This window comes from Carassius gibelio, chromosome B24 (genome assembly GCF_023724105.1).
Source record: "Carassius gibelio isolate Cgi1373 ecotype wild population from Czech Republic chromosome B24, carGib1.2-hapl.c, whole genome shotgun sequence".
Classification (NCBI taxonomy): Eukaryota; Metazoa; Chordata; class Actinopteri; order Cypriniformes; family Cyprinidae; genus Carassius; species Carassius gibelio.
In genome coordinates, this window is record NC_068419.1 from 4,290,867 (window position 1) to 4,306,869 (window position 16,003).

General features: G+C 37.3%; 1 protein-coding gene across 1 annotated transcript in view; it reads left to right on the forward strand.

Annotated features, from left to right (window-relative positions):
* The first annotated feature begins 323 nt into the window (after positions 1-323).
* The window catches only part of LOC128013182 (arf-GAP with GTPase, ANK repeat and PH domain-containing protein 3-like), a 28,908-nt gene continuing 13,228 nt past the window's right edge, over positions 324-16,003 (forward strand). Inside the window, exon 1 of the mRNA XM_052595948.1 lies at positions 324-1,139. Coding sequence (XP_052451908.1) covers positions 773-1,139 — 367 coding nt within the window. The 5' untranslated portion in view covers positions 324-772. The remainder of the gene's footprint in view (positions 1,140-16,003) is intronic.

Below are 16,003 nucleotides of genomic sequence, written 5' to 3' on the forward strand. Positions count from 1 at the left end.
AGATTTCCCTCATGTTCACGAAATACAGAAATCCGCTTGGTTTGAAAGGTACTTTCTTACATTGCTACGCTCCTGAAAAAATACAGTAGACACTTTTGAGAGCGAAATATCTCTAATGTGACAGTAGCGTACCTTGAGGTGTATAATTAGCACCTTTATTACACAAATTAAATGTAAAATGCAGCGAAGGGGATTCTGGAAACATTTTTGAACGCTAATTAAAAAAAGAATCAGTCATTTGACTCTTCGAACAGGTTCTCTAAGCGAACCGACTCTCGAAAAGATCCGGATTTTCACATCCAGTGGATGGAGGTGGGGGTCGGGGAGGGACTTCTTGGACCAAAAGAGGATTCAAACGTGTTTATGACTTTAGAGTAGAACCGTCGCATTCAGTCAGTCAATGGACTCGGGCGCATTGCGATAACCGGCCTCATTGTGTTCGCTTCAGGCTGGGAAGCAAAACAGAGAGAGACTCGGTCCAGAAGATCGCCCCAAAACAAAGGTGTGTCCATCTGAAAGACATTCATTGTCAAAAAAGGACAGGACACGCGCAAAAGAGCGAGCTCGTCGCTGGGAACAATGATGCTGATTGAAGTTCTGGTGTTATGAGCAAGGCGCGCGGATTTTTGGAAATCCATTTGATGCGTTACTCATAGTTGTGATCGTTCTTCATCAGATTAGAGTGTGCAGTGCGGATTCCTCGCGCGCTCTCCAAATAATCCCAAACGCGGCGCTTCTATTATTCCCGTGAGCAGTTCCTAGATCCACAACGATGAATTACCAATCGAGCGTCCCGGTCTCGGTGTCAGTGTCTGGGATCTCTCAGCAGTCCCAGCCCGCCATGCCCAACCCGGGTTCGGTACCGGCACCGGTGCCAGTTCCCCAGGGTCAGTTCGGATCCGGATCGTCCGGGAGCTCCGGGGCGGGTCAGTTTGGCTCGGGAACCGTATCGGGCCCTGCAGCGCAGTCCGGCGCGTCGGGCTCCCAGTTCGTTTTGTCCAACTCAGCAGCCATCAGAGCCGAGATCCATCGGTTCGAGTCCGTCCACCCGAACATTTATGCAATATACGACCTGATCGAGCGCATCGATGACATGGCCCTCCAGAACCAGATCCGCGAGCATGTGATCTCTATTGAAGGTAAGCGCACGACCAGATTAAAAGATGCCACAATGAAACATTGTATTGTCTGTCAGTGTAAAGACAGAAGCAGATGCTGCATCAAAACTATGCGACATAAATGAGTGTACATCTCTAATCATCCTAATTAGGGGCTACTGATAGTCCACCAAGATGACTAAAGATGCACTACAAAATTTCAATGTAGCATTCTGTTCAGTGGAGTTGTGATACGAGTTTCATAAAATAGATCTGATTTGCTTTAAAATGCATAAAAAATACAGCTGATGTTTACTCTTTATTTAGTTGGATTGTTTTGGAATGAAGAGCCCAGTTCTTACATAACCACGAGCTTCCAAAACGCATTATTATAAATTAAATTGTATATCAAAGATTTGTGGCTCTTTGCATTAATATTGACATGCCAGTCAGATGTGATTTACACAGTGGATCTTAATGCAGGTTTGATTGTTTCATTAGAAGCTCCTCTGGAAAATGTTTTCCGAGGTTCCTCTCATCCACTGTTTGTGATGCATCAGTCATTCATTAGGGTGAAGTGTGTTTTTCAATCGATAATGTCAAAGACATTGACTGTGGGTCTCAAGTTTAACCATTTTTTTTTATTTATTGGATATCATATTAAAAGCTGCTGGTGCATGAACCATTAAGAAGACTTCTGATCACAAGCATTACAAATCTTAACATGCACAATCATTCTGTAGTTAAATGATAAACTGGCTGTTAAAATGAATGGGGAGTTTGTTTCATGTAAATGGTTTTTATGTTGTCTGGTTTGCTTTGAAATAGTCTTGGATTACAGACAGCATTTAGTTGGATTATTTGAAGAGCCGAGATCTTACATAACCAAGAGCTTCCAGAACGACTGCTAAATTTGATTATGGGTATGCGCATCAAAGATTTGTATTAATATCGACACGCCAGTCAGATGTGATTTTCACAGCAGATCTTAATTCAGATGTGATTGTTTCATGACAAACATATTTGTCAGCACCAGTCGCTCATCTACTATAAAGTAGTCTTTTAGCTTTATAAACCTCATCATAATGTCGAATACATTGACTCTGATTCCCAATTTTTACTGCAGACCCGACCTCTTGACTCTCATATGAAGGGTCAGGGCAAGAGTTCAGATTAGATGAGCTTTAGTCACAGGTTATTTAAATGCAAATCGAGCCCCTTGCTGTTATATAGTCACAGCACTTCTAGAATCGTAGGATATTACAGAATCCTCTTATCATAGAGTTTCTATAGGTTTTGTAGCACATTTGAATGTATTTCTGAAGCAGCTACACAATACCTATATTAGTATTTCTAATGTGAGTCAATGCTGAATGATTATTAACGTGAAAAGAACAAGTTTATTGTGCAGATGATTGATTTATTGTGTTATAAATAGTGGTTTCACGTAAGATGAGATGATTTGGTGAGTCAGTGAACTGGTGAGGTTTTCTGTAACTGTGTTCATTTTACCGTTGAGAAATGGAGATGGAGAAATTTCTGGATGAGCGGACACCCTTTCGAGGGGGCGACTAGGTCGACAGGAGTGGAAGAGTTTGCCTTTTCGTTATGCGGGTGCGAGCGAGAGCCTGGGTTGTAAAAGCTGATGATATATTGATATGAAATAGTTGGAAAGAGCAAATCGATGGATGCTTTTCTGAAACGGTGTTGCTATGTATTCCAGAGGAGCCAGGTTGGAGATTGCATTTCAGTGAAGGGTTGAAAATATTGTAAGCTGTATTGTAGGACAGCAGCATTGTAATTCAGCCCAGAGCTCTGTGCATAATGTTTATTGCAGGATGTTAGTGTAGATCTTTATCTTGTACCATTGAGGGTGTAAGTAATCTGTGTTAATTGTATTATCCAGCTAATCCTCTTTAACTGCGGTCGGGTTAAGGAGCAGCGCTGGCTCCTGACCAAAAAAACCCAGAGATTTTTAAGTCATTTGCACTTAAAATGTCAAAAAAAAAAATTCAACCTCAAATCTTAGCCCACATGTCTTTTGACCATGAGGATCTTGCTTTTTACTTAAAGGGATAGTTCACCCAAAAATGAAAATCTTGTCATCATTTGCGCATCCTCGTGTCGTTCCAAACCTGTATGATTTGCTTTCTTATGTTGAACATGAAAGAAGATATTTGGAAGATTTCTGGTAATCTGGTAAACTTCCATAGTAGGAAAATACATATATTTATAGGGTATAACTATTCCCCCAAAAACTGGATCATATTTCCACTTTTTTGGGATTTTTCTCCCACCCTACACTTGTGGTGTTCCCGGGTCAAAAATGACCGACCTACCAAAAATTGGTTATACATTTCTTGTTTTATTATTACCAAATATTGGATTTATTCTTCATGTCAGCTTGTTTCTTGAAATTAGCTTAGGTTTGTGATTATTTTTAGAACTTCTTGGTAGTAGGTCTCATTGATCCGAGCTTATGCCATCTCAGTTTTTAAATGAGCATTGCCAAAACTATCTACAAATAATCCTTTTTGACTCAAAAACGGACATGTACTGTATAAGCTCAGACCAATGAGGCCAATGATCAGTCAGTTGAAAAAGGAAATGAATAACCTGTGCTGTTTGAAAGAAAACAAGCTGACCAAAAGAATGAATCCAAGATTTGGTGATAATGTAACATAATGAGGGATTTATAAGACATTTTTGACCAGGAACACCAAACCAAGTAAAGGATTTTCAGAACTGCACAAGGATTTTTAAGTAGGCCTATAATATAATTGGCTGTGCAAGCCATTTCACTGAGTTAAAGTAATGGAAAAACTTACAGTATGTTGCCATTTTCCAGAAACTTCTAGCTTGAATTTCTATTGAAAATCATAGACTTTCAGAGTTTTTTTGTGTTCCTTTTGTTCCCAGACCTGAAATAACCTTGCCCTCTCAGACAAACACTAGTTACCCTTTTTTATCGCAAATGCCAGTAACGACCAGTGTCAATCACCTCTGGTCGATGCTTACTCATCCAGCCTGTAAAGAAATCCTCAGAAAGCCTGGAACACCTGAAAAGGCTTGCTGTTGCCATGGAAAATCATAACTGTGATGTAGCTATCACTTGATGTTTCACAGAATGTCTTGTCAAACCTACACCACAGCGATGGCTATCGATCTCCAGCTTGTTGACCAATAGTCGTGGGGTAAGTGTTGAGAATATCTCGTCTCATGACGGTAACGGATTTGAACAAGTAAGAATCTGAAAGCAGATGGAATGTATTTATTAGTTTACATTAGCATTAGTTGTGTGACATCAGCCGTGCCCTTGACTACTGGATGCTCTATTGACCGTTATAAATCAAATGATGGCAATCAACAGCTGATGACAGAAAAAATACTGAGTCTGGCTTTTTGCCATTAGTTTATTCATCCAGTGCAATGCAAATGTATGTAGGTGCATGGAATACTACTTTTACTATTTCGTCAGTATACTAATATGCAAATTTCTTTTGTATGTATTTACATACAACATATATTCCAAAATGTGCAGTTTGCAATAAAACACTCTGTATTGAATACTGCTCAACTCTACTTTCCATATCTAGTTGGACGAATGAGCCAGAATAAGTGTCATCTTCAATGCATCCTCTTTATTTGATTAGTTGTAAGAAGTGTTAAAGTGTGAAACTGTAAATTAAGCATTCACGTAATTAGGTGGTTTACACTTATTTAGAAACCTGCTTTTTTAATTGAACTGTTCAAAATGTTTATGAACATGAATGAATAAATAAAGTGATTAAAAAAGTCCCTGAATTAGGCCTGTTAATGCAATTTAGAGGGGAAAATAATTGTTGTGTAAATTGTTGCTTAATGCATTTTGTTTCACATGAAGTTTTTAATTTTTTTAATATATGTTTTTTTTAATGGTTCACACCTTTTCATTCCAAACACAGTCATCCACTAGAATAGTAACAGTCCATTATTATCATTACTGGTTCAGGTCTTTGCTAAATGGTTTGGAAACTAGTCAACAATCTGACGTAACCTTGACTAGAGGAGCCACAACCGTGCTTTTACAACCAGTTCAACTCCGCTAGAAGTGCATTGCGTTTTGGGAATTAAAACTCTGCCTCCATCTGTCGTGTCCTCTTGTATGTTTTACGCATGTGTTTCAGTTATTAGAGAACACAGAAAGTTAATGTGATATAACAGGTTTTGTAAGAGAGCAACAATCTTGTATTTCTTTTTAGCAGTGATAAAGCTTATCAGCAATTCATCAAAGCAATTACGCACTCGTGCACAAAAGGCCTCCAGGCAGAAAGCGATTTGTTTTCTTTGCTTCTCTTTCACCCCTGTCAAGCCCCTTTGGTTGCAATATTTACATGGTATTTACATAATCCTCCTCCATTGTATGCCAATACCTTGGAAAGTTAAAACATGTTAACTTAAAGCATGTCATACCACACACATAACAACTGCATGGTGACTAGCTATATTTTTTGCATATATTTTTTCTGGATGGTGCAATGTTGCTTTAATTGATTCATATCTGAGTGTTTCAGAATTTGTGAACATTTGGTGTATTTTGTCCTAAGTGCCTTTTGGCCATCAGCGTCCTTTGGGACAGCTTCAGAAAACAGCAAAAATGTAATTGCTGTTGTTTTATGCTGCCATCGCTGCTATAACTGATGCCATATCAGCAAAGTTGTGACTTTATCTCTGCCGCAGCGATGCCGTGGCCGTTCTTTCACTTAATTCTTTTTGTCAGCGTTATCTGAACGACCTTCAGCAGATGTTCACTGGGGTTTACAGAATTTTGAATTCAATGTCACTAGGATCTTAATGAAACCCCAAGTGAAATGGAGCTGAAGTTAAAGGGATAGTTCACCCAGAAATGGCAATTCAGTAATGCACTTGCCTTATAAGGTGTTCTAAACCTGTAGGAGTTTGACATAAACAAAGACTTTTCAAAGAATATTGATAACCAAACAGTTATCAGTAGCCATTGATTTTTTCATAGTAGGAAAAAATACCAGCAACTGTATAATTCATTGCATTCTTCAAAATATCTTCTTTTGTGTTAATAGACAAAGAAATTCATACAGGTTTGGAACAAGATTAAAGTGAGTAAATCATGACAAAATGACTTTTTTTTTTTTTCTTGTCTCTTTAAAATTCGGACCAAAATGCCTTCTGATAGTTGCATGTGGGGATATCAATTGTTTTATTAGTGACTGATTTCATTAAAGTTTACTTCTAAATATTTGAAGGCTACATGCTATTGTTTTAGTCTATTTTATTAATTTTTAATATGTAGCATATTTGATTTTGCTGTAGTTTCTATGGATATTGACTATGGAAATGTTATATCATGGCACAATATTAGTTCAAATTAATGTTATGTTGCAACAGTTTGTAGTTCCACTCCATATGCCAAGGATTAAGACGTTTTAGTTGTAATACTGCAGATTATTTGTGCATTTATGTAAGCAATGGTTTCTTCCTCTTTAACTGAAGGCATTGGCATGGAAAAGAAATCAGTGCCTGAGAAATTTGCATATGCTTTGTTTTGTCATAAGCAGCACAGATCTTGTTCCTTGTCTTCGTAAAACCTTCTGAAATTCTTGAAACAGAATCATATTAAGATGTTTGACGTTTACTTAGTTATGCAGCTTGACATTTTATTATTGACACCCTGCTGATGGCCATTATAAAAAAAATGAACATATTGCCAAAAACATCATGTTGTGAGTCATGCAGTGCAAACTCCTGTATTTAAGTTAAGCTGATGCACATCATGCACACTGATAGTGCTAAGAATTCCTTGTCCAAAAATACATGCACCGCCTCCCTTGTGATGCATTGCATGCTGCACTGAAGCAATGGCTTCTTTGCATGTGCTGCATCACAAGGGAGTTTCCACAGGTATTTTGACTGCAGCTAGGCTTGTGACGCACTTGAAGTAGAATATGCTGTCATGTGAATATGCACCTGTGTGTCTGGACTGCAGATACTACTGCGATCATCCTACGTTATTGCAGAGCGACTGTTGCTTAGAAACCAGAGCCTTATATCTTTGTTGAAGATTAGAACAGGAGTTGTACACCTCAGATATTCGCTCTGCCTCTCAGAGCTTGAGGAACAGTGTTTTATGAGTTTGCACACTGATTGTTCCCATTTTCGTATGAGAAAACATAATCAATAATTCTGAAAGACAGAAATGCCTGCAGAGTGCAGACGGCTTATTCAGTATTTTGTTTAGTTTTTTTCCCAAAATGTGTTTTGTTGATGCTTGTGCTTAAAAAATGTATTTGCCTCCTGTAAAATAAAAGAGGTGCACTCTGGGATTAAATGCAGGGTTTTTGTGGGAGTGTAAGGAAGGGTTGGTATTGTTTGGAGTGTTCGATTAGGATTACTAGTGTAGACCAATTGTACTTCAGAAGTCAAGAGCAGCCTGCATGCATTGCTCAATAATGGTCTTCAGAGTGGCATAAAACAGAATGGATCGACTAAGAGTAATTTGGTTTGTATTCAAAAAGTAAGTGATAATCAACCAAAGTCCCTATTGTATAATTTTTTCAAGGATTTTGACTTGAATGAGAATTTGCAGAATGTGGTTTAGTCCTTGTGAGAGTGACTACTTGAAGCATAAGGTGGAAATTAGCTTATTAAGGACAATTGAAAGTTTTCCATCCAATGTACAAATTCATCCATGAGAAATATACCTCTGCTCTATCTTACGGAAATCTGTCATCGCTTTTTCATCTTTGGCTGTTGCTAATTGCGAGTGATCACCATTTAGTCTGTGCATCTGTTTCAGCTTTTCACCAAAAAGATTGTTCTGGAACAGTACACAGTGGAGACATCAAATGAAAACAACAGAGTAATGCTTCTCTTCGGACGGTTTTGTCAGAATCCAATGGATTTTTCAGATCCACGAGTGAAGGAAGATTCTTCACATGGTTTAATCCCAAAAGCTCTTCATCAGAAGGCTTCAAGAGTCACATCTCAAACCCATCCTGAACTTGGTGTGCTCTGGAAGCTCTGAGACTACGAGGTCGTAAGTCCGAGAGGTCACAGGTCAAAAAGCTACTCGTGAAGAGGTTCTTTTCATAGCAGGGAAACTCTGAAGCCACGGCCTATCTCTGGAACATAATGTAGGCCTTTGTTCCCACGACACAAAGGTGCTCTCTCTGCTTGTTTGCAGTCCTTTTGCAGTCCTTTTTTTTTAACACATGTTCTGCTCCAAAGAAGCAGCCGGGGACTCTGTTTTGGTTGTGGTCATCTGTGGAAGACGCACTCTCCATAGACCAAACTGTTGAGTTTACTCTATATTTTTCTGAACCTCACTATTGCACCCTTGAAGCAAGACTGTTAACTCTATTTCTTACTCATTCTATGAGGAAGATCCTCGTAGGAAATATTCTACACAGAATTATAGCTTTAGGGGTGTAATAGCTTGTCACTGGGATGGTACCTTAAAGAATATGTCTTTGTACCTTCTATACTTCTAATGAGTGCATATTAATATATTAAAATAAATCTTTTAGGCACAGATAAAGTATAAAGGCATACCTTTGAGGATATTACTGTAGCTAAATGTGCAATGTTTTACTATTTCTTTGCTTAAACTTAATGCTAAATTACTACTTATTTTTCATGGTCAATACAAGGGATAGTTCACCCAAAAATGAAAATGTTGTAATTAATTACCCTCATGTTGTTCCAAACCCATAAGACCTTTGTTCATCTTTGAAACACATATTAAGATAATTTGGATGAAATCAAATCAGCTTTCTGACCCTCCATAGAAAGCAACTCAACTGAATGGGTCCAGAAAGGTAGTAAGGACATCGTTAAAATAGTCCATGTGGCATCAGTTGTTCAGCCTTAATTTTATGAAGCTACGAGAATACGTTTTGTGCACAAAGAAAACAAAAATGTAACTTTATTCACCCTGATTCACTGCAATTTGTTTTCAACCAGAGGATACACCTGCTTGCGTCGTGGTCGTAAAAGCATGGCTTACCCAGACACAGAAGAGATGAAATTGTTGAATAGTTGTTATTTTTGTCCTTACTACCTTCCTGGCCCTTGAACGTTTTGGTTACATTGCTGTCTATGCAGGGTCAGAAGACTTTTGATTAGTGGTTGACCGATATTGTTTTTGTTTTTTTTTGACGGCCGATAACGATATCTTGGAAAGCAGGGGGGTCGATAGCCGATATAATTTTTATTTTATTTTAATTCATATTTAAGAAATTTTAAATCATTTTACAATGGATAAAAAAATACATGTGTAAAATAAGCATATTTATACTTTATAATACTATACTATATTAAAGTTTTTTTGTATTCTGGGAAGTTTGTGTGCATGGGGAATCATATCGTATTTTGAAATAAAGCCAGGGTAAAATTTTACATACAGCACACAGAGAAAATTACATTAATTTGACAGTGGGCAAATGCATAAAACACAGCATAATTAGAATTTGAAAGTTTAGAGCATTCAATTCACACGGGCTGACATCACACAGAGAACACACGAGCACGCTGGATAAAAATGCACACTTCAAGATCTCACAGCTGGATTCGACTAAGTTTGCAAGGTTTGTGAAATTAAATATTCATCAGTCATTCAACGATTTGTTTAAATGAAATAAATGCATGTTTGCGTAATGCTGACGGCACTAATAATATAAAAGCAATCGTTATAATACTTTTTGTATACATTTATTCCTTGTTTATTCGTTCTATCTGATTATTAGACAGACTTCTGTCCGTATTAGACAGAACAACAACAGTGAACAAGAGAGAGAGTGTGTGCTCAGGCGCTGCCGTTTTTAGCGCCTTTTTGTGTTCCGGAGATGAACAAAGGACTTGCGTGTTTGAAACGACATGAGGGTGAGTAATTAATGACAGAATATTAATTTCTGGGTGAACTATCCCTTTAAAATGTTGAGCTTTAAGCTCAAATGCCAGAATTTGTGGTATAGATTATACACCACAAAATAGGTCACGGTAAGGCACTTATAAATTGAATTGAGAACTTTTTAGAGGACTTAAAATCAGAAATTTAAAGCGTTTAATTGTGTAAAAGCACTAATATTAATTATTCTGTTCAAATCATTTGAGCTGTTAAGCCTTAAAAAGCTTTAAATCAGTACTTTTACAGTCGTTTTAGGGTTTATGGTGTAGCGTGACATGGTAACTCTTCACAAAAAAAGTAAGCAAGCAATTTTCCCACTAAAATCAAGCATATTATACAAGTCTTGTGGCTTTTTCACAGGTTTTAACATTTACCGATCTGCAACATTCACTTGTTACTTGTATTGTAAGTGTCTCACTTTAAACCAGAAGGGACGGGTGGAAATTCATTTTTGTGGTAATTAAAAAATAATGTTGATTCAGCGTGAACCTGGAACATACACCCTGAAACATGATGTTAGATTTGAATGTTGTAGTTTCTTCAGGACTTCTGCGATGCTATTTTGAGCGTAGGATATGACGCTGATCTGCGATCTTCTCACTAAGTTATGGAGGTGATGGATCTGACTTTCTGTAAGTACAGCCGAATAGGCATCTGGACCAGAACGGTACGCCTCATCTCCGGCGCCAGCGTGGCTGCTGAGTAGCAGATGGTCTGTGACATGAGAGGAAGGTTTGGAGAGCAGGGACTGAAGCCTGCCAAAGACCCCGGTTCTCCTCGCTGTTAGGACTGACGCATTCAAACAAACACACACACAACACAGTGGAGACCATCTTATTTGCATCTACACATGCTTACAGTGACAAAGGCTTATCATTCCTTTGGGATGATCCAGGTTTACACCAACAGGACCCCTGGTTTGCCCCATGGCGGGCGCCACCTTGTTGGATGCGGATCCCCGTGACGCAGGCTGAACCACAAGGGCATGACTGCCGTACAGTCCGGAAGGGATATTCACACTGTTCTGGCTCCTCTTCGTGGATACACCCCCGTCCCCCAGCGTTAGTACGGTCTTGGAGAAATGGAGCGTGCCATATGTGGGAGCAGGATGTAGAGTAGTTCAACAGCATGTGCCGTTGAGCATATATCGTCACTGCCTACAGCTCCCACACCGAATGGCTAATTGGAGTCGCATGCCTGTTCGGGGACTTCAGCCCTGCACAAGTTAAATTGAATTTATTAATGGCAATTCTAGAACAAGGCCGTGTCACAGTTTTTCGCTAATACATCAGTCAACTTTCAAGGACATCCTTTTTTGGATCGGGAAGCAGCTCTTTACCTACTTGTCTCTGCTTGAGTCAGGAAGTGTGCGTTGAGTTGAGGTTGTGTTAGTAAACTCAGCTCAGCTTGTTTTCCTCATGGTTTGATGGATCTGTTTGGAGTACCGAGCGCTCGGCTGTCGCTTTTGGCTCTTGTCACACATAAACACACATTTTTTCCCATGTGCACTTGGGTTTTGAAGCAAAGGCCCCTAGACCATTAGAAGCACTAGTGTAAAGTGATACTCTTGTGTGCAGAAGAATCACCTGTTAAGGGTGATTCATTCATAACTACCTGTAATGATGTATAGTCCATAGGGTTTTCTGTTGAAAAGAGTTTTTGCAGAACCCCTTTAACAAGCTACATTTTCCAGCGGTTAACTGTTAAGTGAGCTGAGGTAATTGAACACTCAGATCTCTCTCTTATACATAGTGCTAGAGAGTCTGATTCATTTGAGTGAATCAGTTTATCCCAAAAGGTTCTCTTTTATGTAGTGTTATTAGGCCTTGGCGATATATGTAACGATATGATCATGCGCGTCTAGTCAGTAAATCTGGTTTCGTGATTACCGCTAAATCGCTATCACCTGCTTTCAAATGGAGCGGCATTAAATAGACAGAGCCGTAGATCACTGATAAGATACGCAATATCGCGTTCATTATTGCAGATAAATCGCCTTCGATAATGAACACGATATTGCGTGTCTTGTCAGTGATCTACGGCTGTCTATTAAATGCATTTCCATTTAAACGCAGATGTTGGCGATTTAGCGGCAATCACGGTACCAGATTTACTGACTAGATGTGCATGATCACATCATTTAGATATATATCGCCCAGCCCTAAGTGTTAATATAGTGATTTGGTTGATTCTAAATGGTTCTGTCTATCATAGCATTGAAAAGTCTTATTCACTTTAGTGAATCGGTTCATCCTAAATGGTTTTATCTCTCATATGAAGCATTGGAAAGTCTGCTTTATTATAGTGAATTGGTTTATTGTAAACTGTTCTATCTCATATGATGCATTGGAGACTTTGATTAATTTTAGTGAATTTGTTCATTATGTATTGCTCTCTCTCTCTCTCTCTCTCTCTTTCTCATACGAAGCATTGAAAAATCTGATTCATTTTAGTGAATCGGTTCATCATACACAGTTCTCTCTCTCATATGAAGTATTGGAAAATCTGATTGAAATGTTTGATCATTTATTCATTCAGATCCCTTGTTTTTGTGTCAGAAATGCTGTTTAAATTATAATTCCTATCATTGGATAGTTATAGATTTCACTTAAATTGCTTCAATGCAGTTTGCTATACTACATGCTGCTAACAAAAACTAGCTAACTAAATATATTAGTTTGTAAATTGATGAACTACAGTTTAGAAGTAGCTTTCTTGACATTGATATGTTACTTGTAGTAGCTTTCTATTTCTGTTCAGTGTTTCAGTCAGTTTCATGTTAGTTTAGCCTATATTTCATAAATACCAACTGTGGGTGGTCACAGTTTACATAAGACCCAGGTATTGTAAGTTTATCTTATGTGCACACTATTTCTGATTGGGTTATCATGTTAAGCACAAACCTGGTTCCTGCTTAACTACATCTGTCAGTGTCCCAAACCTTGAAAAGACCAAGGTTATACAGAGGTTGAGCCTTTGACACAAAGAGACCATTTGCATTTAAACTTTTTGGCAAATTTTAAATCAAAAGAAGCGGGGCCATTAACTAATCCATTTAACCTCTTTGCAAATCTCAGTGATTCTTTCAAATAGTTGAAAGAAAATCCATTTAACCCTCCTCAGCTAAAATTCTTCCCCTCAAAATTTAGGGGCAGGTTGAGTGAGAATAATCCATCTTTGCTTAATGCGATTTTAGTGTCCGGTTTCGCCCGGGTTGTAAAGATTGTAAAATCAAACACTAAGTTTCCAAGAGCTGTTTTGTGGGTGTCACATGGGGGTGGAGCGGAGGCCTCAGGAGAGGAGTGTTGGCTCTGTTAGTTTACAGCTTCTGCTGATGACTGTGGGTGTCCGCCTTCAGCACTAAACACAAATCTGCTTCAAAACCCAAGTAAGATATTGCATTAAAGAGGATTCGTTAGTTTATCATGCAACTGAGCCTACGTGAATGGATCCTCTTCACGAACGCACATCAAGCCAAAATCTGCCCCGGACAGCAATTCGCTGTCAGATTTTTATAATCATAAGCCTGGTTTTGGAAAGCCGCCATGGTGCAACAGGCCGCGTGTTATTGTGTAAGCCCCCATCTTTTTTTCAAGCACTGGGCCTTCTTTGGGCAGAGGCTGTGTTTGTGAAGGGGTTTGGAGGTGCTTCTCCCCTTGATTCCCGCAGACGGCAGCAGGAGGATGGGTGTCCTTCGGCAGAACCAGCTGGAGCTGAAGGAACAACGCTTGGCACCTCACTGTGAATTCACTCATTGTCCTTCTCTTTGTCTGTGATTGTGAGAATCTAAAAGGCCACAGTTTTGTCCTTCTCTTTTTGTCCTGTTTTTAAAGAGGTGTTCCATTCAGGTTTGTTTCTTTGGCAGTAAACAATTTTTGAAAGAAAAAGAGAGAGAAAGAAAAAAAAAGCTTTTCTTTCAGTAGTTTTGTGAATGTGACCTTGGTGGGTTTTTTTTTTGAATTGTTGCTTGGGCAAATTTTATCATAGCAAACAGTATTTTTCTTACTCTTTAGAAGGTTATTCAGGTTATTTACATACAGTTTTTAAAAGGTACAGTAGCAAAAACATCCTGTTTTATTAAATAATAGGGTTGCTGAGTGGGTGGAAAATGGTCACATAAACAATTAAAATGGTTCTGAATGCAAGAAAGCTTGACAAACATTATTTAATGGTGGGATTAGCTTTTTTTTAACTTTACAGATATTTATTTTACAGTCTTACATTTTGTCATTTTTGATGACATGACTTATTAAAAATGCATATTTATTTGTCTTATAATTTATAATATTATTTATTTAAAAACGATTTAATTATTTATTAAAATGAATGCAATTTTATTAATTTGTCCATGTTTAAAAATAGATCAATAAGTACATTAAAAAGCTAAATTCAGTAGTTTTAATCCATGTCAAATAAGTGAATTTAAGCATAACTAACTACATTATAATGTATGATATGAAATATGGATTTTTATCCCATTTTTAGATGAATAAAAATCCACACTTATCTAATATTGAATGCTATGATACAGAATCATTATGTTTGTTGACATAATGCCTGGTGACCTATCTAGTCCCAATTAATTATGCTCTCAGAGATGCTTTTGGTTAATTTGTTAATTCTGCACTAGCGTCCATGTGTTGCTCTCCACAACTGGTGCAGATATCTCCGGAATCCCAGGATTCAACACATCTGCTCTTCCCTGTGAATATGGAAATCCTGACATTCCCATGCAATGTCACAGTTTATGGGGTCTCTCTCTTGTCCCACAGCTGATGTGTATTTTTAGGTTTCCTATAATCCGTTTTTCCAGGAAAGCGGCTCTGCTTGGCACCGTTGGGTGACCGCTCTGTTGGGAGTAAAAGATGCAGATCAGTGCTGATCTGAGGCCATTCTGTGTCTAGATTTTGTCAGAATTTAGCTTTGGGAGACAGGCCTGAGGTCAGTGGACCAGTCCTGCTCTCGAGGGAATTGCTGTAGGGTCTTGTTTACCTCTCTGTTTCCTGTGTTCCCCCAACTCTTAATGTTGGGCGACTTCCAGTTGTCTAATAGAGGGGCCGATGTGTGTATGTAAATGCAAATCTACAGTAGATGTTTAAAAATATATATATTTTTCAATAACATAATGTATGTTTTTTTTATTTATTTAAATAAAATTCTAATTATATTAGATTTGTATTATTTCTGTTTTATACTTTTATTTTGGCTTAATAGACAAAATATATATACATATATATATATATATATATATATATATATATATATATATATATATATATATATATATATATATATATATGGATGGTATTTGGGTCAAAGATGAAACATCACGCTTTGGTGTCCGCATCAATTTAAATAAAAAAGTGATTTTATATACTTTAAAAGCATCTACTTTCATGTTTCAAATAACTTTTGTGAAAATAAAATGTCAAAATATGGGTGAAATATTTTTCCATCATCATTCAGTGTAACAGATCCATTTATGTAAAAATGAAACCACATACTTTTTTCTGACTTAGTGATTGTACTAAATTTTAAATGGTAAAAAACTTAAGTGGTTTGAAGATGGGTGACAAGGTTTTTTTTTAAAGATTTTAAATGGCTATTAATTAGATTATTATTATTATTTTTTTTTTTTTTTTTTTTTGTCATTTAATGTCATTTGATTGAGATTTTTTGGTTTATTAACTATTATACCAGAATTATACTATGATAATTATAATAAAGTCATCATGGTAAAAATGTATGATAGTCATCATTTTTACTCCGAAAACAAAATTAAATTGGACATAATATAATATAATGCAAAAAAAATATATAATAATAAAAATAAAGCTGTATTAAGCTTTTATTATTTTGATGCTTGAAAACCCATGAACAGTAGAAAGTCATTATATATATACACAATCATTTTTTAAAATTTTATTGTACACACTACTTTTAATTTAATACTCTGTATACTTTTTAATAAATACAAAATATTATA